The sequence below is a fragment of the Sporothrix schenckii genome (assembly GCF_000961545.1).
Source record: "Sporothrix schenckii 1099-18 chromosome Unknown Cont43, whole genome shotgun sequence".
Taxonomy (NCBI): Eukaryota; Fungi; Ascomycota; class Sordariomycetes; order Ophiostomatales; family Ophiostomataceae; genus Sporothrix; species Sporothrix schenckii.
In genome coordinates this window covers 1,636,582-1,660,042 of record NW_015971144.1, presented here as the reverse complement: position 1 = coordinate 1,660,042, position 23,461 = coordinate 1,636,582, and the positions used below count along the sequence as shown (strand labels likewise).

The 23,461-nt window shown below is 56.8% G+C and overlaps 10 protein-coding genes across 10 annotated transcripts; 5 read left to right on the top strand and 5 right to left on the bottom strand.

The window, feature by feature from the left end:
- Positions 1-491: 491 nt before the first annotated feature.
- SPSK_02879 (uncharacterized protein) lies at positions 492-731 on the bottom strand (the record flags this gene model as incomplete). The annotated part of the gene is made up of 1 exon (XM_016729741.1): positions 492-731. One exon carries the CDS (start codon positions 729-731, stop codon positions 492-494), a length of 240 nt encoding a protein of 79 aa, XP_016589274.1.
- A 367-nt stretch (positions 732-1,098) lies between these two features.
- SPSK_02546 (uncharacterized protein) lies at positions 1,099-2,385 on the top strand (the record flags this gene model as incomplete). The annotated part of the gene is made up of 1 exon (XM_016729415.1): positions 1,099-2,385. The coding sequence occupies one exon, from the start codon at positions 1,099-1,101 to the stop codon at positions 2,383-2,385; it is 1,287 nt and encodes a 428-aa protein (XP_016589273.1).
- Positions 2,386-3,220: 835 nt separating this feature from the next.
- On the top strand, positions 3,221-5,723 carry SPSK_02249 (uncharacterized protein; the record flags this gene model as incomplete). The annotated part of the gene is made up of 3 exons (XM_016729122.1): positions 3,221-5,414; positions 5,486-5,546; positions 5,630-5,723. 3 exons carry the CDS (start codon positions 3,221-3,223, stop codon positions 5,721-5,723), a joined length of 2,349 nt encoding a protein of 782 aa, XP_016589272.1.
- Positions 5,724-8,727: 3,004 nt separating this feature from the next.
- On the bottom strand, positions 8,728-9,180 carry SPSK_10479 (uncharacterized protein; the record flags this gene model as incomplete). Its single annotated transcript, XM_016736873.1, has 1 exon — positions 8,728-9,180. One exon carries the CDS (start codon positions 9,178-9,180, stop codon positions 8,728-8,730), a length of 453 nt encoding a protein of 150 aa, XP_016589271.1.
- Positions 9,181-10,832: 1,652 nt separating this feature from the next.
- On the bottom strand, positions 10,833-11,057 carry SPSK_10496 (uncharacterized protein; the record flags this gene model as incomplete). The annotated part of the gene is made up of 1 exon (XM_016736889.1): positions 10,833-11,057. The coding sequence occupies one exon, from the start codon at positions 11,055-11,057 to the stop codon at positions 10,833-10,835; it is 225 nt and encodes a 74-aa protein (XP_016589270.1).
- Positions 11,058-12,973: 1,916 nt separating this feature from the next.
- SPSK_02184 (uncharacterized protein) lies at positions 12,974-16,318 on the top strand (the record flags this gene model as incomplete). Its single annotated transcript, XM_016729059.1, has 1 exon — positions 12,974-16,318. One exon carries the CDS (start codon positions 12,974-12,976, stop codon positions 16,316-16,318), a length of 3,345 nt encoding a protein of 1,114 aa, XP_016589269.1.
- Positions 16,319-17,561: 1,243 nt separating this feature from the next.
- Positions 17,562-18,321, top strand: SPSK_02728 (secretory component protein shr3; the record flags this gene model as incomplete). Its single annotated transcript, XM_016729595.1, has 2 exons — positions 17,562-17,652; positions 17,723-18,321. The coding sequence occupies 2 exons, from the start codon at positions 17,562-17,564 to the stop codon at positions 18,319-18,321; spliced, it is 690 nt and encodes a 229-aa protein (XP_016589268.1).
- An 867-nt stretch (positions 18,322-19,188) lies between these two features.
- Positions 19,189-20,886, bottom strand: SPSK_02411 (uncharacterized protein; the record flags this gene model as incomplete). Its single annotated transcript, XM_016729283.1, has 1 exon — positions 19,189-20,886. One exon carries the CDS (start codon positions 20,884-20,886, stop codon positions 19,189-19,191), a length of 1,698 nt encoding a protein of 565 aa, XP_016589267.1.
- A 768-nt stretch (positions 20,887-21,654) lies between these two features.
- SPSK_02870 (uncharacterized protein) lies at positions 21,655-21,921 on the top strand (the record flags this gene model as incomplete). Its single annotated transcript, XM_016729732.1, has 1 exon — positions 21,655-21,921. One exon carries the CDS (start codon positions 21,655-21,657, stop codon positions 21,919-21,921), a length of 267 nt encoding a protein of 88 aa, XP_016589266.1.
- Positions 21,922-22,274: 353 nt separating this feature from the next.
- Positions 22,275-22,664, bottom strand: SPSK_10482 (uncharacterized protein; the record flags this gene model as incomplete). The annotated part of the gene is made up of 1 exon (XM_016736876.1): positions 22,275-22,664. One exon carries the CDS (start codon positions 22,662-22,664, stop codon positions 22,275-22,277), a length of 390 nt encoding a protein of 129 aa, XP_016589265.1.
- Positions 22,665-23,461: the final 797 nt, after the last annotated feature.

Sequence of the window (23,461 nt, the reverse complement as noted above, 5' to 3'; positions counted from 1 at the left end):
CAAGAAGCCTCTCATTCTGCCAGCGTTGCCCTCTGTATTCTTGCCCTCTTGCTGTTCGCACTTACCTTCTGCTTTTACTGCTCCGTCACACCTTCCCACACTACGACGTGCCTTACCCGCCAGTAACTAAAGCGTGTCCCACAAAACAGCTCCTTCCCGGTCTAGCCTCATACCCATATTGAACAGCCTGTCCAGTCAGTCCCTCAGATCCCAAAACGGCAAGGGACGTGGTTGCTGTTTCCCCATTCGCTGCGAAGTACCGTGTTCTTGGTGTTTCATTTGCCTCTCTTTCCTTCCTCGCGCTTTTGCTCTTTCCTCCCCTGAGTCCCTTACCCTCCTTTTCTTGTGTCGTACTTGCCTCTCATTTTTTTGGCGCTCGCAAAGCTTTCCTTCCTCACCTTTCCAACTCCCGGGCCCTCCTTCTTCTTGCGGCGTTGCCATCACCAGTACACTCGCCCCTGCCGTGCGTGTGGCCTACCCAACGGTTTCCCTCACTCAGACCCTCCTCTCTTGCCGATCTCCCTAACCTCGACCTCTGTTGCCATCTCTAGCCTTTGTTTCGGCTTCACTTTTGCTTCCACGCATTTCTCTGCCTTGACAACCACATTCTCCTCCATTGTCGTACTTTCGCAGCACTGCAGCCATCTTGTCGACGCCTCCTCGATCCTTGAACGTCGATCCTTCCATGCTCGACCGACGTCGCTCTTAGCATCAATTGCGCTCTCCTGCATCTGTCAGCTGTCTCTCTCTCTCTCTCTCTCATCTCCGGCAGCCGTGAGACAACAGTTCAACCAGGAACAAGCACAGCTGTATATTACACCGGCTGTCGACCCGAGTTTGGCAGCCAGTAAAACATCTGCCGTCACACGTATCCACGTCTCGGATCCCCGGTCAAGCAAGCGCCCGAATACGAACAAGGCCACTTCGACAAACAAACCTCGTTTCGCTGTCCGACACGACATCCTCCATCCTTTCTCGACTGCACTCGCTTCCTTGTCCTCTTACTATTGAGGCTCGCTATCAGCTTTCGACGAACCGTCTTCTTCGTTGTTTCCCTGCTCCCACCGTATCCATTCACCATCTCCAAAATCTACAACCATGGGTGTCTCCATGTCTACACTAGCCGGCTGGGTCGTCGTCCTGGGACTGTTTGGCGTCCTGGGCTACCGCGAGTTCTCGACCTCGCAGCGCATCCAGTCGAGCCGCGAGCAGCAGCGGTCGCGCCTGGAACGCCAGGCCGCGGGCGCGCAAAAGGGCTACAAGAAGGCCAAGCAGCAAAAGGAGAGCAAGCCGAAGCCGGCGACACAGGGCACGCTAGATGCCAAGCCAAAGCCACCGTCGCCAGCACCAGCACAAGCCGCCCCGGCCTACAACTACAGCTCGGACGACCGCGACGCTGACCGCGACCGCGACGCCGCGCGCAACCGGGAGTTTGCTCGCCAGCTCAACAGCGTCAAGCAGGGCACCAAGTTCACAGGGAAGGCCAAGGAGGAGTCCCGCCAGAAGAGTGTCAAGCAGTCCCGCGCCGAAGAGGCGCCCGTCGCGGCGGCCGACGCCGGCGGCGTCTCGGCGGCGTCGTCCACTGCCGGCATCGACGCTGACGACGACAACTCGTCCGCTGCGACGTCGCCTGTTCTTGCCGCCGCCACCCAGGCTGGCGCCGTCGACGACATGCTCGAGAAGGCCGCGCCTGGCCCCTCCGTTCTGCGCCTGACGGGCACCGAGGAAAAGCCCAACTACAAGACGCAGAAGACCAAGGCGCCCGAGGTCGTCGAGTCCAAGAAGCAGCGCCAGAACCGCAAGAAGGCGGAGCTGGCCAAGGCCGAGCGTGAGGCTGCCGAGTCGGACCGCAAGGTGAAGCTCGAGGCCCAGCGCCGCACCGCCCGGCAAGCCGAGGGCCGTGCTGCCAAGGACGGCTCTGCATTCATGGCTGCGCAGGCGGCGTCCAACGCATGGACCGGCCAGGGCACCAGCAGCAAGACGGCCTCGTCCGGTGGCCCGTCTGGCACCAACGGCTTTGTGCCCGCACAGCCCCTTGACACGTTTGACGCGAACGTCCAGACCGATGCGTCCAAGTCGTCTGTCCCGTCGTACGACAAGAGCGAGGACTGGATGTCGTCGCTGCCCTCAGAGGAGGAGCAGATGGAGATTTTGCGCAAGGACCAGAACGAGGACTCGTGGAACACAGTGACCAAGGGCCGCAAGAATAAGAAGACCAAGGACGCTGCACCAGCCGCGGAGGCTCCTGCTGCTGCTGCTGCTCCCGCCGCCCCTACTCCGGCCGCGCAAAAGCCGCTCCTGCTGCTGCGGCCACTCCTGCGCCCGGGGCCCAGAAGCCGCGTCCCGCTGCCGCGGTTGCCTCACAGTCCTCGTTTGCTGCCCTGACCGTCGATGAGCCGGCCGAGGAGCAGGAGGAGGAGTGGGACGTGTAGCGGTGTTCGTTTGCTCACGGCCACAACTGTTGGACGCGGGCGGTGGCGAGACCGTCCGCCCCGTTTGGGTTTCGTTTCCGGACGAACCCCTGTGTTATTGAAAATGTATATTAAGGGCGGCCCCAATGTACGGAGGATGATAGTTTAGAGGACGACTCCTCCTGCGGCATTGACCACGACTTGACAAGTGCGGCAAAGACGAAGAAAAAAAACAGCCGAGACTGAAGGAAAGGCCCCTGGACGTTTGCCCTATTTGGACGATTTCGTTATTACTTCTTATTTTTTATCAGCAGATTCTACGTTTTTGGAGTCTTACCTGACTGTACACATTTTCTTGTTCTCTTTTCTGGACCTGTTTTTTTTTTCTGTTTTCTGTTGTTTCGCTTTTCGACTGCTCTATTTCGTTTGTTTCATCCAAATTTCTACAAGGAAACCCAGACTTCAGTCGATGTTTAGTTTTGCAATAGGTAGCGAGCACCCCGCGAGCCAAATACCACAGGTATCAAGAAATTAAAATTCAGTACAAATTCTCTTGACCTTGTCGTGATGAGTCCTGGCCGTTTGTTACTTGCAGCTAAAATGCGTTGTAATAATCAACTGGTTCATGAAGCTCCCAAGCTCCAGCCAATAAAATCGATGGGCGTCGACGTCACTACAGCGGGTCACATCCCACAAACAAACATTGCCGACTGCAAAAACCATACAAATACCAAAGTTTTTGTTCTTAAATTCCTAGTCGCCCTGACATCCGTATAATATTCCCCCCCTTCCCCTCGCCCGCTCTTACAATGGCCCAGCCGGAGCCTGTCGACGTGCCCACTTTTGCGGCCACGCAGCTCGAGCTCCTCGCCGCCGAGCTGCAGTCCGAAATCGCCCAGACGGCCGAGACGGTCGGCGGGCACACGCCAGCAGCACTCCAGCGGGCCGGTGTCGCCCTGATCAACTTGGTGGTCGGTGGCCGCCGCACGGGCATGGGCGGCCGGACCGTCTTGACGCTGGAAGGGGACGCGGCCACGTCGTCGAGCGACGAGCTGCCGGAGCACGGCCTGCGCACGGGCGATGTCGTCCTGGTGGCCGAGCAGCCCGGCGGCAGCGCCAAGAAGCGCGAGATGCGCGACCTCGAGAAGCGCGGCGTGCACGGCGTGGTGACACGGGTGCGTCGGACGGCGCTGGAGGTGGCGGTGGACAACGACGACGGCGACAGCAGCAGCAGCAGCAGCAAAGCGGCCAGCGACGAGCATGTCGACACCCTGCTACAAAGCCGCGTGTGGCTGCTGAAGCTGGCGGACGAGGTGACGCACAAGCGCATGGCGTCGACGATGCGCGCGATCCAGAACATGCCGGCGGCCGACTACACGCCGCTGATGCGGGTGCTGTTTGGGCTGTCGTCGCCCGGGCTCGCTACGACGACGACAGCCGATGCGGCCGCGGCGAACGCAGTCGAATGGGTCGACCCGACGCTCAACGACTCGCAAAAGGACGCCGTGCGGTTCGCGCTGGCGGCGCCCGAGGTCGCGCTGATCCACGGCCCGCCGGGCACGGGCAAGACGCACACGCTGGTCGAGCTCATCCTGCAGCTGGTCCGCCGCGACCTGCGCGTGCTCGTTTGCGGGCCGTCCAACATTGCCGTCGACAACCTCGTCGAGCGGCTGGCGCCACATGCGGTTCCCATGGTGCGCCTGGGCCATCCGGCACGCCTGCTGCCCTCGGTGCTGGGCCACGCACTGGACGTGCTGACCCAGACGTCGGCGGCGGGCGCCATTGTTCGCGACGTGCGGGCTGACATGGACGCGCGGCAGGCCGACCTCAAGAAACCCAAGCAAAAGGGAGGCCCTGCCAACAAGACGGCGCGGCGGGCCATCTACAGCGAGCTGCGCGACCTGCGGCGCGAGTACCGCGAGCGCGAACGGCGGTGCACGCGGGAGCTGGTCGGGGGCAGCAAGGTGGTGCTGGCGACACTGCACGGCGCGGGCGGGTCGCAGCTGCGGGTGTCGTCGTCGGTGGACGGTCCCGCGCCGGCGTTTGACGTGGTGGTGATTGACGAGGCGAGTCAGGCGCTGGAGGCGCAGTGTTGGGTGCCGCTGCTCGCCGCGCGCAAGGTTGTGCTGGCGGGTGACCACCTGCAGCTGCCGCCGACGGTCAAGGCGGCGAAAGCGGACGCCAAGGTGGCCGCCACGAAGAAGAAGACGACAAAGGACAAGACGGCCCCGCGCAAAGAGGGTGCCGCGACTGATGCTGCCAGCCGCCTGCCGGTGGACCAGCTCTCTCTAGACGCAACGACGGGACAGACAGGACAGACGAGACAGAAGGGACAAAAGGGTTCCGCAATGACATTGGAGTACACCCTCTTTGACCGTCTGCTGGACCTGCACGGCAGCTCCATCAAGCGCATGCTGACGACGCAGTACCGCATGCACGAGCGCATCATGCGGTTCCCCTCGGACACGCTGTACGAGGGCAAGCTGGTGGCCGCCGAGAGCGTGGCGGGGCGGCTGCTGCGAGACATCCAGTACAGCGCAGACGCGGAATCCGGGGCGGCTGCCTCGACCGTGGCCGATGTCGACGAGACCCGCGAGCCACTCGTGTTTATAGACACGCAAGGCGGTGAGTTTCCCGAGACGACAGACGAGGAGGCGCCAAACGACGACGGTGATGGCAAAGACGCCAAAGACGCCAAATCGGCCAGGGCTCGCCTGTTTGGCGACAGCAAGTGCAACGCCATGGAAGCCTTGCTGGTGCGGCAGCATGTGCGCACTCTGGTGCGCGACGGCGGACTACGGGCAGCCGACATTGCCGTCGTGACGCCATACAATGCGCAGCTGGCGCTGCTGTCGGGCCCGCTCAAGCAAGAGTTTCCGGGCATCGAGCTGGGCAGCGTGGACGGCTTCCAGGGTCGCGAGAAGGAGGCCGTCGTGGTGAGTCTCGTGCGGAGCAATGCAGCGGGCGACGTGGGCTTCCTCGCCGAGAAGCGGCGGTTGAACGGTGGGTCCCTTGCCCCGTCGTAAGATTATGTTCCCCGTCGTCATCATCCAGCCAGCTAATCATAGCGCAAGTGGCCATGACGCGGCCGAAGCGATCTCTCACGGTTATCGGCGACTCTGAGACGGTCAAGCGGTACGTCGACATTGCCTCTGTCTCTTTTTGTCTCTTATTTTCATTGATCTGCTTCGCAGCTACTGACGTCTCGTGCACTGTAGAGGCAGCGCTTTCCTCAAGAGCTGGATGGACTTCTTGGAGGAGAATGCCGACTTACGGTATCCCGACGCGTCGGCCGTGGTCGCCGAGTCATGATGCCAAATGGGGACATTTTGCGCGGCCGGCTCACTCGCAAGGATCTCTGGTCGGCCCGTCGTTCAAATCCGCCGGTTCTGCACTGGAGCGACTTTCCACCAACCAGACATGCGACGGCCAAAGGTGAAAGTGTGGGTGGTGATCGCCCGAATCCCCCTTTTTTCCGAAAAGATAAAGGTAACAAGCGTTGAAGAGCGCTATGCGCCATACTGTGTAATGCCATGGAGACTGCGCCAGCCCATCATTTGTGCTCCGTATTCCGCTGCAATGCGCCGTCGCCCCATCGCAAAAAGGGCCGCAACAGGCTTCACTTCTTTGCTTCGGTCTTTTCCCCCTTTCGTCCAAGCCAGGTACCTGGCGGAGTCTGTTTCTAGTTCCAGAGGCCTTCCATTTCGGTCGTTCTTTGGTTCTGTGCCGTCTCTATTTTCCCCTGGCAATTCTATCTGGCCGTTGGACCCGGGTTGGCCTGGTCCGGTCTGGTCCGGTCCCTAATGCCTGCCATGTCGCGTCATGCCGTACTCGCACATATCAGACGAATGACGAAAGTGCCGACCAGCAGCTTCCCTTCTTTAATTTCCTACCGTTTTGTCTTTCGTTGCGTAAAAGCCGGAGCTTCTTGTGCATGAATCGCACGACGAACGGAGTGATACGATTTCATTCCCGTCCGCCGGGCATCTCCAGGTGAGAGCCAGGACAAGCGAGACCGAGAAAGGGGCTCACTGCGGACAGCTCCTCCTTCGAGACTGGGCATGGGTCGAGCAGACTTGGTCCCTGACTAGACATGGTCTGCATGGACCATGCAGCATGGGGATATGGAGTCATGGGCCGGGGGGGGCTTGCTTTCTTGTCCTTTTTTGGCGAATTTTCTCCGTCTTTGCTCCTCACCGACGCAAACCAGGCTGGATGCGGAAAGAAAACGACACGCCGCAAACGCGATGCCCAGGGTCTGTCGGCATTTTAGTCTCTTCAGTTCGGCTTGGGTGAGTTCGGTGGAACGTCCACTTCGTTCGGATGGGTCAGAGTCGCAATGCGTCTTGCATGTCCCTCCGTGCGACTTCTTGACCTTGTTTCAGGTTTTGCATGCTAAAAGTCGACATGTCGATAAACACAGAAATAGAATAAATAGCTAACAAAACATGTCAGAGTAAACCCGTTGAGAGAGAAAAAGAAAATAAAAAAGTAAGGGAAAAAACAAGGGGAAATACGGCGTACCAAGTACCGCTTGTGAGGCGTGTGGACTAGTAAACACGACTTGTGCCCAAATGGCGATGCTTCGTTCCTGTTTCTCGCAAAGGAGCTGCGTCTTCGGAGCCTCTCGTAAAAAGAAACGCTTTCGAAACCTTTCGAGTCCGTCACTCTTGTTGTCAACGTTATTTTCTGACTTGTCACTTGTCCGCTCCATTTCCTTGGCCCTGCATTGCACTTGTCTGTCACTGTACTTGTTGTTTTGGCTCATTTCGAAACCTGCCTCCCACTTCGCTTTTGATGCAAGCTGATGCGTATTGTCTGCTCGCTCGTCCGTCTCCGCTTGTTGATTTTCGGTATGCGCTCTTCGCCTCTAGATGCACCTTGCCTGTCTGGTGCCGCTTCTTCCTTGATTTCATTGGCCTACACTGGGAAATAGACGCGCCCTTGCAACCCCCCTCGTCAGTCAATTTAGTGGACAGCGCAGATCTCTCATCCAGTCAGAGGCCTTGCACGGGTAGCGCAATGCGGGATGAGAAGGGCGTTGAAGAAAAAGTAGAGGCGGAAAAGGGAAGGGATGTCCGGGCGACTGCCAAGGAAGTTTACATGAAGAATAGCGAGAGAAGAAGAAAAAGAAGCAAAGCAAAGCACATTGCCTGGGACCGCGACGGGAGTGGCGGACAACCAACGGGTCGCTGCCCTCGGTTGGGCTTGCATAGATGTGGTCTATGACTTGCAGCAGGCCACGGCCATGCCCGGCTGCTTCGTTGATGCCATTCGTCCAAGACAGGCAATATCTGCAACAAAACTGCTTCCACATGCCGTGCCTAACGAGAAGGACAAAGCACATCCAATTGCTCATCACTTGGCTCTATATTGATCTCTGCCCTTGCGGCGAAACTCGTTTATATGAAGCACGAGGCAATGTTGCGTAGAGGCCGCTGAGAGGCTCTTGTATCGTTGTCGCTTCACAACGCGAGTCGTTGTCGTCTCAGTATTTCATGTCCTCACCCGCGGATCTCTATTGTCCTGGTCTTTTTGCCCTCGTCGTCCCTTGTTGTCCCTTGTCTTACCTGGTTCCTGACACTCTTCAAGACGCTTTGGCCATATATTGTGCGACACATATACGACATGCACTGCGCCGCGTCAAAGTAGTCTCGTCTCGCATTGCACGTCTGTGTTTTTTTTTTCCTTTCTCAGTTCCCACGCCACCTACCAGGTTACCTTACCACCCCATTGGGAGCCGCTTGCAAGAGGATGCGATGCGCCACGAGTTCCAGGGCCGATCAAACAGCCTCTGGTGTACCCGGGCTCTGGGCCAAAGTCCGAGTGTCTGAGAGTCTGTTTCTGCATCTGTGCTGGATCTCTGGAGGATGCAAATGCGCCGCTTTCACATACGTGGGGTGTGGGTTGATGCCACTGTTCTCGATGAACCAAGAGACCGCCGGCCGGGATCTCAAAGGGCTGATGGGAGGTGGTTGCGTTTGCTATACCGAATTCTTAATTTGTACTCATCGGTACTTTGCATCAGCTGAACGCCCATCTCAACCTGACAATAGACAAAAACTTGTGATCTTGGCTTCGGTCTCTTTTTTGGACTTTCAGCTCAGGGCTCTCCGCCATGAATCCTGTAAGTAATTTCACTGTGCATGACACCAGCGGACAAAGATAAAAAGGGAGCAAGTGTCTTCCTTCTGTTACTGTCTCTATCGCACCAGTCGATGCAGGCACTGTAAAGGAGGCTGCTCAAAAGCGGATTAGAGCAGCCGCCAAGTATTGTTCGTGTGCTGCAGTTTGACACTTTGGTGCCTTGTCTATTTCACTCTTCGCAGAGTTTGGGGGCCGGCGCTAACATAGTCCGCCGAAGCCAAAATCTGGTCAACAGACCAGCAGCACCGTAGATGTTGATGTTCATATCCGTGCCGCGGCCATCCGATGGTGCTCCTGGACCACGATCGACTCGCCTGTGGAAAGAGGGACGACTCTGGCCCGAGTCTGCATGGGCGGCAGGCCAGGTGATCAGAGAAATGCGACTGGCCAACTGGACGACTGGACGAGGTGGAAGTATTTGCCGCCGGGGGCGAGTTGTGGTGCATATGTGTGCATGCCATGCAAAAAAAGTGTGGTTGCGATGGGATGTATTACGACGTAGATGTCTCCTTTTCACCAGTCGCCGCTGCTTGCGATAATGGCAAATGCAACTATCGGACCAGAAGGCAAGGCCAATGGTAACAGCGGTGTCGCTCTTTCCCTTGGATGCGCCTGAAGCCATCGCTCCTCCTCTACGAAGTACGCCGCTTAGATTGTGACCATGCTGTTCTGTTGCCCTTTCCCTCTTTTTGGTCTCATTCGTTTCCGCCTTCCCCTTTACAGTAAATACTACGACACAACATGGAAGGAGCGATGATGGGGGAAAGAACAAGTGGCTCCGTTCGCCGTCAGTTGCCATGCGAGGTAGTCGCTGTACATGGGCATTTCTCGTAGCTTTCTGGCCCGTTTGCTGAGACTCGAGAGAAAGCAAGACGCGATTGGGTAGAGGCAAACCCCACCGTGTGTCGCACCAAGAGCTTCTGTGCATACCGTGCCCGACTCCTCCGTACTTGCCGCCTCGAGCTATGCAGTGTTCTCTACGGATGATGTCCAACCAGGAAAGAGGCAAGGACCAGCTTTTGTTGTTTGCTCGTTCTTTCCGGCAAACGGCAACCGCTCGTTCGTGGCTTCTTCTTTTTGTTGCTCACCGTGGGGAAAGAGGAAAGAGCGGTGCACTACTCTCTTTTGCCGTCTTAGCCTTCCCCTTCATTTGCGCCGTACATGAGGTTGCTGCACGTACACAAAAGGAGAAGGCGCATCCCATGCTACCTGCCTGCATGCTCTTGTCTAGTGCAATACAACCCCACCGCCTTCTTTATTTAACTTTTGAACATCGTAACCAGTAGCATTGCGAGAGAAGGAGCTATCGTGTTGCACGAGTCAACAAAGCTCCAAGCAAAAAAGGGTCCCAAAGCCGAAATCAAGATGAAGCCAAAACTTCGCAACACACCAACACCAAAGCACAACAGATCCGCCCTCGCACACACGCCCTCGACCCTCTGACGTCCCCGAAGCTCCCAGTCGCGGCCCCGCGAGGCACAATTAGAAAAGACAAACGTCTGTTCGCAGCAACAGACTGAAGCACTAGTTCTCCATGCGAAAGAGGAACGTCTTCCGCTTCAGTTCCATGTCGAGATATGCAGGCGAGACAAGTTAGATACAAGAAGATACAAGATACGGAAAGGATGGGAACATCAACACGCACGGGAGACCCAGCACACAAGGCAGACAAAGCAGACAAAGCAGACTCGAAACAAATGGCGCATCTGTCTCTTCAGAGTCGTACCCGAGAAAGTAAACAGCACGCCACGCGGATTGCCATTCTGCCCTGTCGTTTGTCGTCGCCGTTTGTCGTCGCCGTTTGTCAACGTTTTGTCTCCGGCACCTCGCAATTTACTTTTCCGGATGGCCACGCCGTGGGCAGCCGCCGGTACGTAAAGACTCGCTCGATTACACGTTTTAATGGCTGCATCGTGCATCGGATGGAACTCTGAGGTGGACAGGCACTGGCTGTGACATTTCATTCGGCCTTTTCACTCTCTTGTCTTCTTGTCTTCGTCCTGTCTCCTCGACGTCCAACACTTGATGCTTGGCTATGGATGCACCGCCGTCGACCGCCGTCTTGCCGACCCATCTCCACACACACCAACTCTCAACCCAAAACCCCACCGCCACTTTGTGTCCCCCCCGAAAACAGCATCCCCTTTTTTGCTTGGGTTGTTTTTGCACCGCTCTGAAGACTCAGTTCCTTGATGGGGGTTCTGGGCGTGCTGTGGCTCCGTGCAGACCTTTTGACCTATTCTCGCTTGCCCAAACTATCCCCCCATACCCCTGTCACAACTGCACGCCTTTGCCCTTTCCTGTCTGTCCCCATCCAGAAAGCAACTCTGCGACTCTGCTAGCCCACCAAACACGCCCCCTGAGCCACTCGCGACCGCATCCCAGAGTTCCATTGCTGCCAAAAATGGCTCCTCGAGTCGTCTTCTTCAGGGACAGTACTTGACGATCTCCATTCGTAACCTTCCTGGGCCCGCCATTGGAGCCACTCGGTTGTTTCATGGATGTGGCCTGTGTCCTCCTTGCAAGCTCGCCAGATGTGTTGTCGACATGCTGTCCAGTCCTGGGTGGAGAGCACGGAAACAGCAATGTCTGACGGATGCGGATGGCGTGGCTTTCCGTCCCTGCATGGCCGCTGATGAATTTCAACCGCCGGCCACATCGAAGCAAAATACAAAGTCAGCAATCACAGAATACAATAGGATGAGAGTTGCTGCTGCTGCCCGACAAAACAAGGGACGTTATCTATTTCAGAGCGATGACAGGCACGGAAGACAATCTCTGCAAGGGCAATCTGTACAAAACCACGCACGTCTAGATGCAACCCGAACTGCACGTTTCCCTGAACAACACGAACGGCCCGTCTTTTTTATGCCTTTTATTGCTCTGAGCTATCGGCTTTCTCTGGGCGGGCTGTTCGTCCTGGTCCCGACTCAGACCGTATTGCATCTCCAGACAGCCGTAGACCTTTTCTTTTGTTCTGTTCTACACGCTGCTCTGCTCTTTGCTCTCGGTCGATTACCCCGTTCGTCGTTCCAAGTGTAGTGTACGGGATACTTACATACACGCACGAAATCGACGAAAGCATCCACGCCCCCTCCTCCGTTTCTTTTCTTGACCCAGACTCGCCGGGCTTGGCTTGTTGCCGACAAGGGTAGTCTTCAACGTCCATCCGGCCTAGAGCTCCCCTCTTTGGCCTTTTTGCAGCTTCCGTTTCGTCAGAGCAGCACGCCTAAATAAATCTCTTACCCACACACCCCCAGATCGAACACCGTCGCAGGTGCTGGTCAGCACGGAGCACGTACTCGATACGATACGTGATGCTGTGCCCAGGATTGCTTTGCCCAAGTGCCACCCCTATGACAGCTTTTTATTCCTTTTTTTTCTTTTTCTATGTCTCTCTTTCTCTTCTAATTGTTGTTCGACGAATAGCTCCCCTCCGTCCCTCTCTTTTTCTTATTTTACCCCTTCTTGCATTTGCTTTCTGTGACACGCACTCTCTTTTCTTTTAATGCCTTTTCCATTTTATTATTTTTCGCCTCCCGCTTTCTTGTAGCCATTGTACTTTCCCTTGCTGGCCGCCTTGTATTTCGTCTCTGCTTTGCTTTGCTTTCTTATCTTCTCCGACACTCGCTTGCCTTTTTGATTTTTGATTTTGTTTTCTTGGGTATCTACCGCTGGTTCGACCAAGATCATTCCGCCACTGTCATTCTTTTACTTTTGTTCTTTAATTCTCCGTCGCCGTTGTCGCTCATCACGCATCACGCAGCACGCATCACGCATCAACCGGTACCCCTTACACTCTATTTACGGAAAAGGCGGGCGATCAACCACCCGTCTCATTCTCCCTTCCGTCACCAAGGACCGCCCGAGACAAAATTGATAGAATCTCTGCCAGAACGGTGCATTAACTGCATTCCATTTGACATTTTCTGCCTTTTGTCTAGTCTTTCCCTCGGCTCTCGCGTTACTTTTCCGTTGTCGTTTACTTCACGTCGCGGTGACTGTCCGTACGCGATCGTCGATCTACGCTGCCCTTTTCTTGTTTCTCAGACAGCAAGCTTTCGTCAACAAATGACGTGCAGCACCACACGACGGGACGAGGTGTAAGAGGACAACAGAGGAGAGCGCTCCTCCGGTTGGGAGAGCCAGACATTCCTCGTCTCTTGCCAGCGGCCACAGATCCGCTACAAAGGACCGGCCGTTTCATTCTATATTTACACTCGACGGGACGCTTTGGTAGTTGGCTTCAGGCACCCCTCATGGACTCATTGTCTTGAGCAGCCTCTCGAGAATCCTCTGCCCACTCGTCACATAAACTCTCTCTTGAGACTCGGCCTTTCTTGCCCTTTCTTGTCCTGTCTCGTCATTTTTTTATTTCACGTTTCATACCTGGCCGGTCTCAACTCGACTGCAACATGAAGAGAGCAACATTTTTCAAATCGGCTACTCCCTCGAGTCCGGTGCAAGCCACGGCCAAGCCAAGTCGCCAGTCGATCCGCGGCCGCATCTCGGCACCAATCCCTTTCCCCGACCCGCTCGACACACCGGCATCAAGTGAGATTGCAGCTGCAACTCCAGCACCGGTCCCAGCTCAGGAGGTCACTGTACCGGATCCAGACTCCGCTTTGCCTACTCCGCCACCACCGCCAACCCGTGCTTCGCCGCCGCCGCCGCCCGTTGTCAGCGCGTTTTCCGAAGACCTGGAGAACTCCGAGGTTGACATGTCAGCAGATGAAGCCGCTGACGAAGCTGCTGACGAAGACGCTGATGAAGACGCTGATGAAGACGAAGGTGCAGGCGCAGGTGCAGAGGCGACTGTAGACGCGGAAGAAGGAGACGCGAAGGAAGGGGGTCATGTAGAAGGGGAGGAAAAAGAAGTCGCAGAAGCTGGCGAAGGTGTAGCTTCGATCACGGAGCTCGAAGTAGCCACTGGTTCTGAGCCCACAAAAGATGATGTCGACCAGGGCGACGGTGAAGCGGCGGACTCTGCAGAACCTATGCCATCGTTACAATCCCCGAAAGTCAGACCAGCTGCCGCTTACACAATCGGGCACAGACGGATACCGACGGCCGATCTCTCGTCACGGCCACAACAGCTGCAACAACCGCAGCTTCCGCTCCCGGACCCCACAGCACCCCCAGCGTCGTCACAGAGCCAGCCACAGCTCCAGTTCAATCTTCCACAAGATCAGCCGAGCTCATTCAAGCAACCTGCGCAGTCGTCAGGCTCAAGTCCACCCCCTCTCAGTGCCGGGCCAAGTGCCGTGTCCAGCACTCGAGCAAGTGGCACCGTGAGCGCTGCCAACTCGGCTTCGTCGCCAGCCTTCCGCCACCGCACAAACCCGTCCAGCACGCTGCGATACTCGGCCGCCAGCGGCATGTCATCTGGCGGCGCCGGTACCAGTGCCGGAAACACAGTGAGCGGCAGCCCGAAGAGGAAGAAGTCAACGCTGCGGGGCGCGTTCAGTAAGCTGTTTAGTCGCCGCAAGAAAACCGACAGCCAGATTTTGCCAACCATTGCCGCAGACCCTGACAACAACGCACATGATATGGACGATTCCCAACAGGGCTTCCAATATCGACAACAGCAGCAACAGCAACAGCAGCAGCAGCAGCAGCAGCAGCCCGCATTGCAACACCGTAGTGTGCGTTCTGACCCCACGGTGCTCGGTCGGCCGCGGGACAGCGAACCGAAACGCTCAGCCTCACTTCCTATAACGGAGTACGACCGTGCCCTGCGATCGCACTCCATCGGCCCCGACGGGATCCTAGCCACGGATAGCGCACGGAACTCTCTCCAGGTCGATCGTGGACCCGATGAAAATGCAGGAATGGAGGACAGCAGCGGTGGCGGCCGCCGTGCTACAACATCGGCCAACCGCCCTTTCTTCTCACAACAAAGTAAGGCTGGACGGCGACGCTTCAACAACAAGAGCGAGACGTATGCCAACATCCTGAGTGGCAGCGGGTGGACAGGTCTATCTCCAAGGCCGGCCAGTGCACAGGGCCGTAAGAGCCAAAAACGCCTGTCCGGCTCGGATATTGTCAGTGGGAGCGCCAGCAGTGCTCTTGGTCGTAACTGGGCCACAGGCGGTGCCGGTGGCTCGGGAAGCGGCGGATTGGGCCTGGGCACGGGCACGGGGTTCAGCTTGTTTGGCGCTGCCGGCGTTGCCGGTCGCAATGGAAGTGGTACAGCGGCTGACCCCAACGAGATCGGTCGCGCCATTACGTCCAACGGCCGGGACAGCCTGGATGCCAACAACGATGGTGGCAGCAGACGGCGGTCCCGGTCGCTTTCGAATCTGCACGCCTTGTCGTTTGACCAGGGTCAAGCTCGTGGCCGCAACGACGAGATCCGGTACTGGCGCGAGAGCTATGACCCAGCCTTCCTGTCGCCACTGTCATCCACCCACGATACGGGCAACGATCGGGACGAAGATGACGATGAGGACAGACCAAATGCTGGGACGGGGTATCAGGGCGACGTCCGCGGTGTACGCGACAAGCAACATGGCACGGACGGTGCTGCCTTCCACGGCGGCGACGATGATCTGACAGGCAACCTGTCCCTCCTGCAGAGCCTGCCGGACTCGCCGATTGATTCTCCCACTGAACAAGACGGCGAGCGCCGGAAGGGAACGCAGCAGCCGGCGACGGCGTCTCCTCAGCCGTTTCTATTTGGAAACCTGTCCAGCATTGGCACGGGACCGATGAAGATCACGCAGGCCAATAGCATGGACTCCCGCATTGGCGGTCTCGAGACGCGCATGCATCGCATGGAGCGCGTGGTCGACCAGCTGTGCCACACGGTCCCCGGGTACAAAGACAAAGAGACGTCGGATGCAAGTGCAGAGCAGGTTCCACGATCGGTGCCCCCATTCCCTGACGACTTGAGCGGAGCTCCGGCGATTCCACCGATCCCAGCCATCTACCAGGCGCAGGCGGCCACGCCGTTTGCGTCGTCTTCGCGCTACAGCAACAGCCGTCGCTCAGAGCATTCGGTGGACTCCTTCGACTCGGACCTGCAGCAGTCGCACATGTCGTTTGGCGATGGCCAGACGTACATCGGGTCGCTGCACCCACCATCCAGCTCGGCTACACAGGCGCAGTCCATCATGGCCCCCGTCGGCGGTGCTGGCGCGCCCCTCGCACCGACTGGTGGCAGCCACTCGCCTGCTCTGCGGCCGACATCGACATCGACTGTCCGCGGTGCGACGAGCCTGCCGCAGCTGAATGCCGGCAACGACGGCAGCACGGCGGAGCTCATGGCGCAGCTCGAGTCGGAGCGCGCGGTGCGGCAGACGCTGGAGACGCAGGTCAAGAAGCTCAACGAGCGCGTGAACGCTCTGTCGACGACCATGTACGCGATGCTGCGCGATCCGGCGGCTGCCAAGCCTCGGCGCAGCCGCGAGGCGCTGGCTGCGGCGCCAAGCTCCAGCAGCCTCCGGGGTCAGTCGGCGGCGGCGTCGGCAGCGGCGTCGGCAGCGGCGGCCGCTGCACAGCTCAAGGCCGAGTCGGTGCTGCAAACGGCCAAGGCGCTCGGGCACGGCGTGTCGTCGCTGTCGGCAGACGAGGAGACGGAGTCGGAAGGCGGCTTCCAGACGCCTCTGGACGGCCACTACAACTACAACAACTACGGCGACGACAACGCGCACGACACGGCCACGGGCAAGGCGGATGAGGCGACGCGCAAGAAGAAGGCGGCACGGACGCTGAGTCTGGGACAGTTGACGCTGGGCAAGAGCGCCGTGCAAGCATGATGGGTGATGTGACTGAAGTGACGTGACGATGTTGGCTTTATGCAGCGTTCTGGTTTTGCGTGTGAATTTGGGGATTTGTGCATATCTGTGTGTCTCCGTTTTTCTTCTCGATTTTGTTTTATTATACCACTCTGTCACTCTGTACAACAAACGACTATCTTATACTTTTCCTCGAGATGTATTATTTACTTTTCCTAGTTGGACAAACGATGTTTCGATGCATCGATGGACTCCTTGCGCACTATTCGCCCTGCAGCATATTTCTTAGCTTGCCATCTATTGTTTTCCTATACAGCACACTATGTTCGAATTCGAGTGTTTTTAAGTATTCCCGAAGCCTGTCTCGTAATGCCTTGCGGCGTGGCAGGCAGTTGCATTATCAGCTGTAGGCTGCCTAGCGCCACTGACCTTCTGTGTTCGGCTTAGTGGACATGCGTTGCCCTTTTTCACACTGCCCGACCCAAGATTGCATCATTTGAGAGTGCTGAACATGCGACCATTCTAGCACCAGCTGCGAGCAAGATGTCACAAATCCATTGAGAATAATAAGAGTCATTTTAGGAGTGTTCTGCTTCTGGTTTCATAACGGCCAAATTACGGCTGCGAGACAGAGTGTTGCTGCTTGGGTCGCTCTTGCTTGTCGGAGAGCACGATGCTAAGTAATTACAGAGTCCTGAGAGCTCCACACTTCCTTCCCAAAACAGCCTCACATCCGGTGTCTGCGATAAGGCTTTAGCAGTCTATTTTTCTGAGGTAGTTTTACAGGTAGTTTTACAGGTGGTTTTACAAGTAGCTCTTAGCAATGTACGTCGTCTGTATTTCGTACACTCCGTACACCTTCTCGACCTCGTTGGTTTCCTACTTCCTTTTTATAGCTTCCATGCTTCATTCTAGACGGCTGCCGAACACTACGACATACCGAGGCGTTTCCTGGTCGCTACTTCCTGGCTGCCCGTTAGTACCTTCCCAGCCGTCCCAGCTGCCAGCTACCTGCCCAGCGATCTTTCCCGCGCCGCCCGCCTGTATTTCGGTCCCGCACGGACGCCCAGCTCTCTTTCGCGCTTACTCCAGAATTAACGTTTCTCTCCCCTTTACATCCGCCTTGCAGCAACCACTTTTCTCCGACCACTTTCTTACCACCTTTGCGACGACCTCTTTGCTTTGGCCCAAGCATCACGACGCGACACCCACGACACGCAACTCAGCTCGCACACCTCCGCGTCACCCTCGCGCAGCCGTCACGATGGTCACCCAGTGGATCGACTGGTCCAAGACCACCCGCTCCAAAAACTACCGCGGCTCCAACTCGTTTGCCACGTTCATGATCATTGGCCGTATGTTCCTGTTGCCGGCGAATGCCCTCCGTCTGCCTCCCTCTCCCTCCCTCTCGCTAACACTGTCCAGCCGTCTGCTTCTTCCTCGGCATCCTGTTTGCCTTCTTCCCCTACGACTTCCCCCTGCTCTGGACGTCGGCCCCCGTCCCGCCCGCCTACTACGACCAGCTCGAGATCCACCTCAAGTTCATGCACCAGAGCCCGCCCTTTATCGCCCGCCTCCTGTCCATGGTCATTTCCGTCGGCTTCTTTGGCTTCTTCATCAAGCTCTTCCGCCCCTCCGAGGCCAACGTCCTCTTTGACGGCGCCTCCCTCGTCCTCTACCTCATCGGCACCGGCATCTACATCTCCAACATCGTCCAGGGCCTGCGCACCGTCTCCGCCAACATCTGGGACGACCCGGCCGCCTTTGCCCACTCGGGCCCCCTGTCCGGCGACGTCGTCCTCGGCCGCGAGGACTCCCTCAAGGTCCTCTCCGCCTCCAACACCATCCTGGCCGTCGTCCTCGTCGGCGTCCTCATCCTGCAGGCCGGCCAGTGGTACGCCGAGCGCCGCGAGGCCGACGACTACGAGGAGCAGGACCGCAAGGACGCCGAGGACGCCGCCGCCGCCGCTGCCGCCGCCGCCCCGAACAGCCCGACCTCGGCGAGCACCAAGAAGAAGCAGTAGAGGAGAGGCTGGAGGAGGACGTGGTAGAGAGGAATTGGGACATGAGAAAGGGAAAAGGAAAAGAGGAAAGGTGGAAAAGAGGAAAGGGAACGATTGAGTGGTCGTGGCCGAGGCGACATGCTGCAAGACTCCGACAACGGCCGACGAATGGCAGCATAGGAGAAAATGGTTTCCGGGTCATTACACATTGTATATGGTGTGCCTTTTTTTGTTTCAATTTGTTTTCATTTTTTTAATGTTTTGCCACGACGCATGCAATATAGTAACATGATTAAATGGCATATAAATATCAGTCAATAAGTACATAGAATGGAGCACAATGAAAGGCAATGCGTTTCGCCGTCGGCTGTTAGCTATGTCCATGCCCAGATAATACACAAGAGTAAAAGCACAAACGAAAAAACAAACGCCAATCCTGCCAAGAGTACTGCCTTGCAATGTTCGTCCAGTTCCAATGCTGAAATGAAATGAAAGTCATCAGTTGGATGATGCTCATGCTGTGAGCGTCTATGCTAGGAGGGAATGCTGTGCCCTGCCAAAAACTCCGTGACAAAATGAAACAAGACAGAATGAAGTACGTCAGGATTAAAACAAAGGTAAGAAATTAAAAAGGAGTGTGCTTGAAGACGGAACGTTGTCTTCCACAAACAAGAAGAGAAAGGAGAGAGGTGTGTTGCGTAAAAGAGTGGTAGCCGACGCGCGAAGAAAAACGGGAAAACGGCAATGGACGACGCTGGAAACGTGGGTAATGGGCGGATCTCTATTTGGTATCTTGGGGCACAAAAGGAAAGAGACTGAATGAAAAGAAAAGGAGTGCAAATAAAGGAGCGTATGAGCGTAGGAGAGATGAATACAAGAGAAAAGAGACTACCGCCGTCGTGATGCCGGTGACGACTGTACACTGTTCGGCACATACGGCCGCTGGGGATCCAGGTTGGCCGCCTGCAGCAGGCTGCTAAACGTCGTCAACCGATCGTTGCTGCGGTTTCGCTGTTGCGCAGCGTCAGACGCCGTGAGCGTGTAGCTGTTGCCGTTGCCAGCCGTGTTGTTGGTCGTTGCCGCCGCGGCCCGGCCCGGCGGCAGGAGTGTGCCCGGCGGGCTGATGGTAAAGTTGCCGCCAAAGGCAATGATGCTCGGGTCGACGCCCACGTTGATCTCCTCCGTGCTCGGCTCCCGCGGCTGGTGCTTTGGCTGCTGCGCCCGGGGCGGCAACGTGCGCATGCCCCGGATGGGGGTCACCGAAATGGAGTCCCGCGCCTGGCGGAGGGCCAATGGAGGAGGCGATGGAGACGGCGGCGAAGGGAGCTCGCGGTCTAGGCTGGCGCCGGGCGGTGACGGGTTGCCCTTTTGCTGCTGTGCCGCGCGGCCGTTCGGATAGCCGACGGAGCCGACAGTGGAGCTGGGTGCATCACCGCTGCTCCCGATGCCACCACCAAAGCTGCTGGCTGGTGTGACCGGGCGCGAGTAGTCGCCCGAGAATGGCGGCTTGCGAATAAAGTCGGTGCGGAAGGCCGTGGCATCGCCCTGTGGCTTGGGCGAGCTGATCGAGAGCGGGTTGTTGATAATGTTGCCAAACGACGACGTCGAGCGGTTGAGCTTGTTGGCGTCCGACATAAAGTTCATAGGGTCGCGCTGCTTCATGCCGCTGCCGAGACGGCTGCCACCACCGCGGCCGCCGGCACCTCCACTGCCGCCCCTGGTGAGACGGCGGCCACAGAGGAACCATACAGCCGCTCCAATCAGCAGCACACCCGCCAGGCCACCAATCACCCCTCCGGCTATCGAAGCGGCCGAGGCGCCGTTGGACTTGTCGTCCGCGCTGGCCACGGCGCTCTCGCTGACACCGGTACCGGATGTGCCCGACGAGCCGTCCGTCCTTGTTGGTGAGGCAGCCGTCGCCGTGTCCGTGCCCGTGTAGACGGCGACTGTGACGGATGAATCCGCAGTTGTGGTCATCTGCGCGCCGCCAGCTTGCGCGAGTGATGCTGACGCTGACGTGGACGTAGATTTTGATGATGATTTTGTGGATGTTGTCGCTGTCGATGTCCCCGCTTTGGTAGCCGTCGTCGTTGGGACGTTCTGGAGCGGCGCGGCATTTTGGTTGGCTTGCATCACGCAGAGGCCGTTGCCGTTGCAGTTGTAGCCAAAGGGGCAGCAGGAGTCGCCGCACTTGGTCATGACACCGTTGAGAGCGGACGTCTTGATGGGCGCCTCGGGATGGGTCTCCGGGTCTTGCTGCGACAAGTCACAGGTGATGGGGTTGATGACGGTGCAGTTTTGGCCCGTTGGGCAGCAGAGAAGCGTCGTGTTGCCAGCGAGCACATTGCAGACCGAGTTGGCAGGGCAGCAGAAGTCGCTCGGCAGTGTGGTGAATCCCGGGCATGTCGAGAAGCCGCTTGCGCAGCCAGAGGTCGCTCGATCGAAGATGGCAGCACCCAAATTGTTGACGGGAATGGAGAGGGCGTTTGCGGTTTGTATGGTGGTCCAGGAAGCTGCGGCGGCGAGCAGCCAAGCCGCCCGGAGCGGCGATTTCGTCATGGCCGGAGAGTGTGCGTTCTCCGCCATGGACGCACGGGTAATAGGAGTCGCTATGTCGGCGGAGTGGCAATTGCTCTCTTGTTGTTCTTTCTGCCCTTTGGTTATGTCGCACAGCGACGTTTGTCGTATGAAAGTGACGCGTTTTGTGTCCGTTGAATTTTTGTTTCTTTTCCGTTTGTTTATTGTGTTTCGCTGGTGTAAGTGAGTTGGCGATATGCGGCCAGGATCGACGGGAAGGCAGATCTGGAACAGTTTTGTAAATTTCGGGAAGCGAACAGCGGTAGGCCAGGTAGGGGAGGCCGCTCGAATAATCAATATGTCGGTAGTCGGGAAACACAAGAATGTTTGCTTCGCAGAAGTTTGAAAATAAAGCAGAAAATAAGAGACGACGAGAGGCGAAAAGAGAAAAAGGCCCAAAATAGAAGCAAACGGCCAGGCGGCCAGGCGCCTGGGAAGTGGTCGGCGGCAACGGGGGGAAGGCCTCTTTAGATATAAGAAGAGTAGGCGCAGCCAGGCCAGTGATTCATGAACGGGCCGTTTGGACGAGTCGTGGCCGTGAGGTCGGCTGATCGGACGGATCTGTTTGCTGTTTGCCTGGTTCCTTGCGTCAAGCAAAGAGGAGGGATAGGGAGGATGGAAAAGGTGTGAGAGCGAACAAACATAGAACCTTGTCAAAAGACGGACTCTCATGAAAGAAAGGAAGAGGCAGAAAGATGTAGGGGGAAACAATGGAAAGCGAGTGAAAGAGGGAGATGAAAGAGAAACGGGGAGCAAGAGAAACATGAACAAACCACGATGGACAAAACGGCGCAAAAAGTGAACAAACGACTGGCTGGCCTTTGTGCGGACCACGATACCAAGATGGGCAATGACTCTGACGGCCCCTGCTCAAGGAGCTTTCCGAGCGCAACTTGGCAATCCTCTCCAGACGAAAAATACAAGAAATACAAGGCACAAGGCATACGCGAAAATGTATGGACGGATCGCCGGTGGCCAGTGATCTCATTGAGTGTTTCTGTGTTTGACCAAGTGGTCCTGGCTGGGGAGAAAGAGGGGCTCTGACCATCGTGATGACGGGACACAATCGCGCACACGCATACACATACTCCGTAATTCAAAGATGCATGCCTCTGCACACAATCCCCAGAGCACTTACACGGTGAAATTGCGGGGCGCACGCTTTTGTAGGAGAAAACAGGAGAACGAGAAAACTTGGGAGGTACCTTTCTCACAAAAATGGCAGAGACGGTACGGCATCGCAAGGTGCAAGCAACGTGACGCACGTAGGGGAACGGGAGGATTGCATCGAAACAATAGGCTGGAGACCGTCCAGACGAATGGTACCCTCCCCAAGGCTCAATACGTGCTGCACCGGCGCATATGAATGTACTCCGTAAAACTGTCGTAATACCCCGTTAGGTGAAAATAATGGGGAGAGGAACAGCAGAGCAGCCAGCAACAGCAGCAGCCAAAGCAGAAAAGACAGGGCCGGTTCTGTGCAGCGACGTCAGGAGGAAATGGTTGGCTGGTGCGACAGCCCAGGGGCCACGAGATGTTTCACTGGGGCGCCCATGGCGAGCGTGGTGAGCGACCCGCCGCCCGGATCTGAGGCATACACGTTTCGCGAGCACGCAGGGTGCAGCGAAACGAGAGGCCCAGGAGCTTTGGGAGTGTCTCTCTTGCCTTTTCCACGAAGAGAATTGTTCGTCGCTGGCTTGTCTCGCCTTTTCTTGCCACTGTCTCTCGTGAAGTCCAAATGCAAGCGCTTTCGTCGCGGTTCGCAGCGCCTGCAGGGGTTCCTCCATTTACAGCTTCATAGAGGTGTTGTAAGTCGACGCTCATTGGCCAGTGTGTCTCGGCACTTTTCATGCTCGATTCATCCGTTGGCTGTCAACATCTGGCATGGATTTCGAGGGCGCCAGACCAGGGTGGTCAACAGTGGCTCAGAGGCTCGCCCACAAGGGCCTTTGGTTCCTTCTTTTCCATTTCGTGTGCCTTGGAACGTGTATGTATGACCATCATTTTAACTGCCTGTTGTCCGTTGGGCCCACGACGAGAGCGATGACGACAACTGCCACGGAACGGCCATGATCCGTCTTTGACCGTTGGTCATTCGGGCGCGGCCGCCTCTTCCTTTGTGGCTTCGTCCTGCATCCTAGGTAGGAAGCAAGCCTTATGTGTGGCGTGTGCCTTTTCTGTCCATTAGGAGCTGTCACGCTCTGTTTTTGTCATATGTTCTTTGTGTTCGTCTTGTTCTTTTGTTAGAACTGGCCAGCAACATTGGGCCTCAGAGGCGACTATCTGTTCTTTGTGATTTGTCGTTATTTGGGTGCTCGTTGAGAGGTGTAAGTCTGTACGCGACAACTGTTTATTTTTATTTTATTTCTTATATTCCCGGTACCCTGTCCAAGGAGGATGGTCAGTTCGGCATGATTCTGATCAACGAATACCTCGTGACTCTTTGGTTCCGGTAGATCACCAAAGCATCAAAACGAACCGAACAAAAGGCACCATGTAATCAAAGAGCGGCGAGAGAGAGAGAGAGAGAGAGAGAGAGAGAGAGAGAGGAGGAGAGAGAGAGAGANANAGANAGANAGNNGNA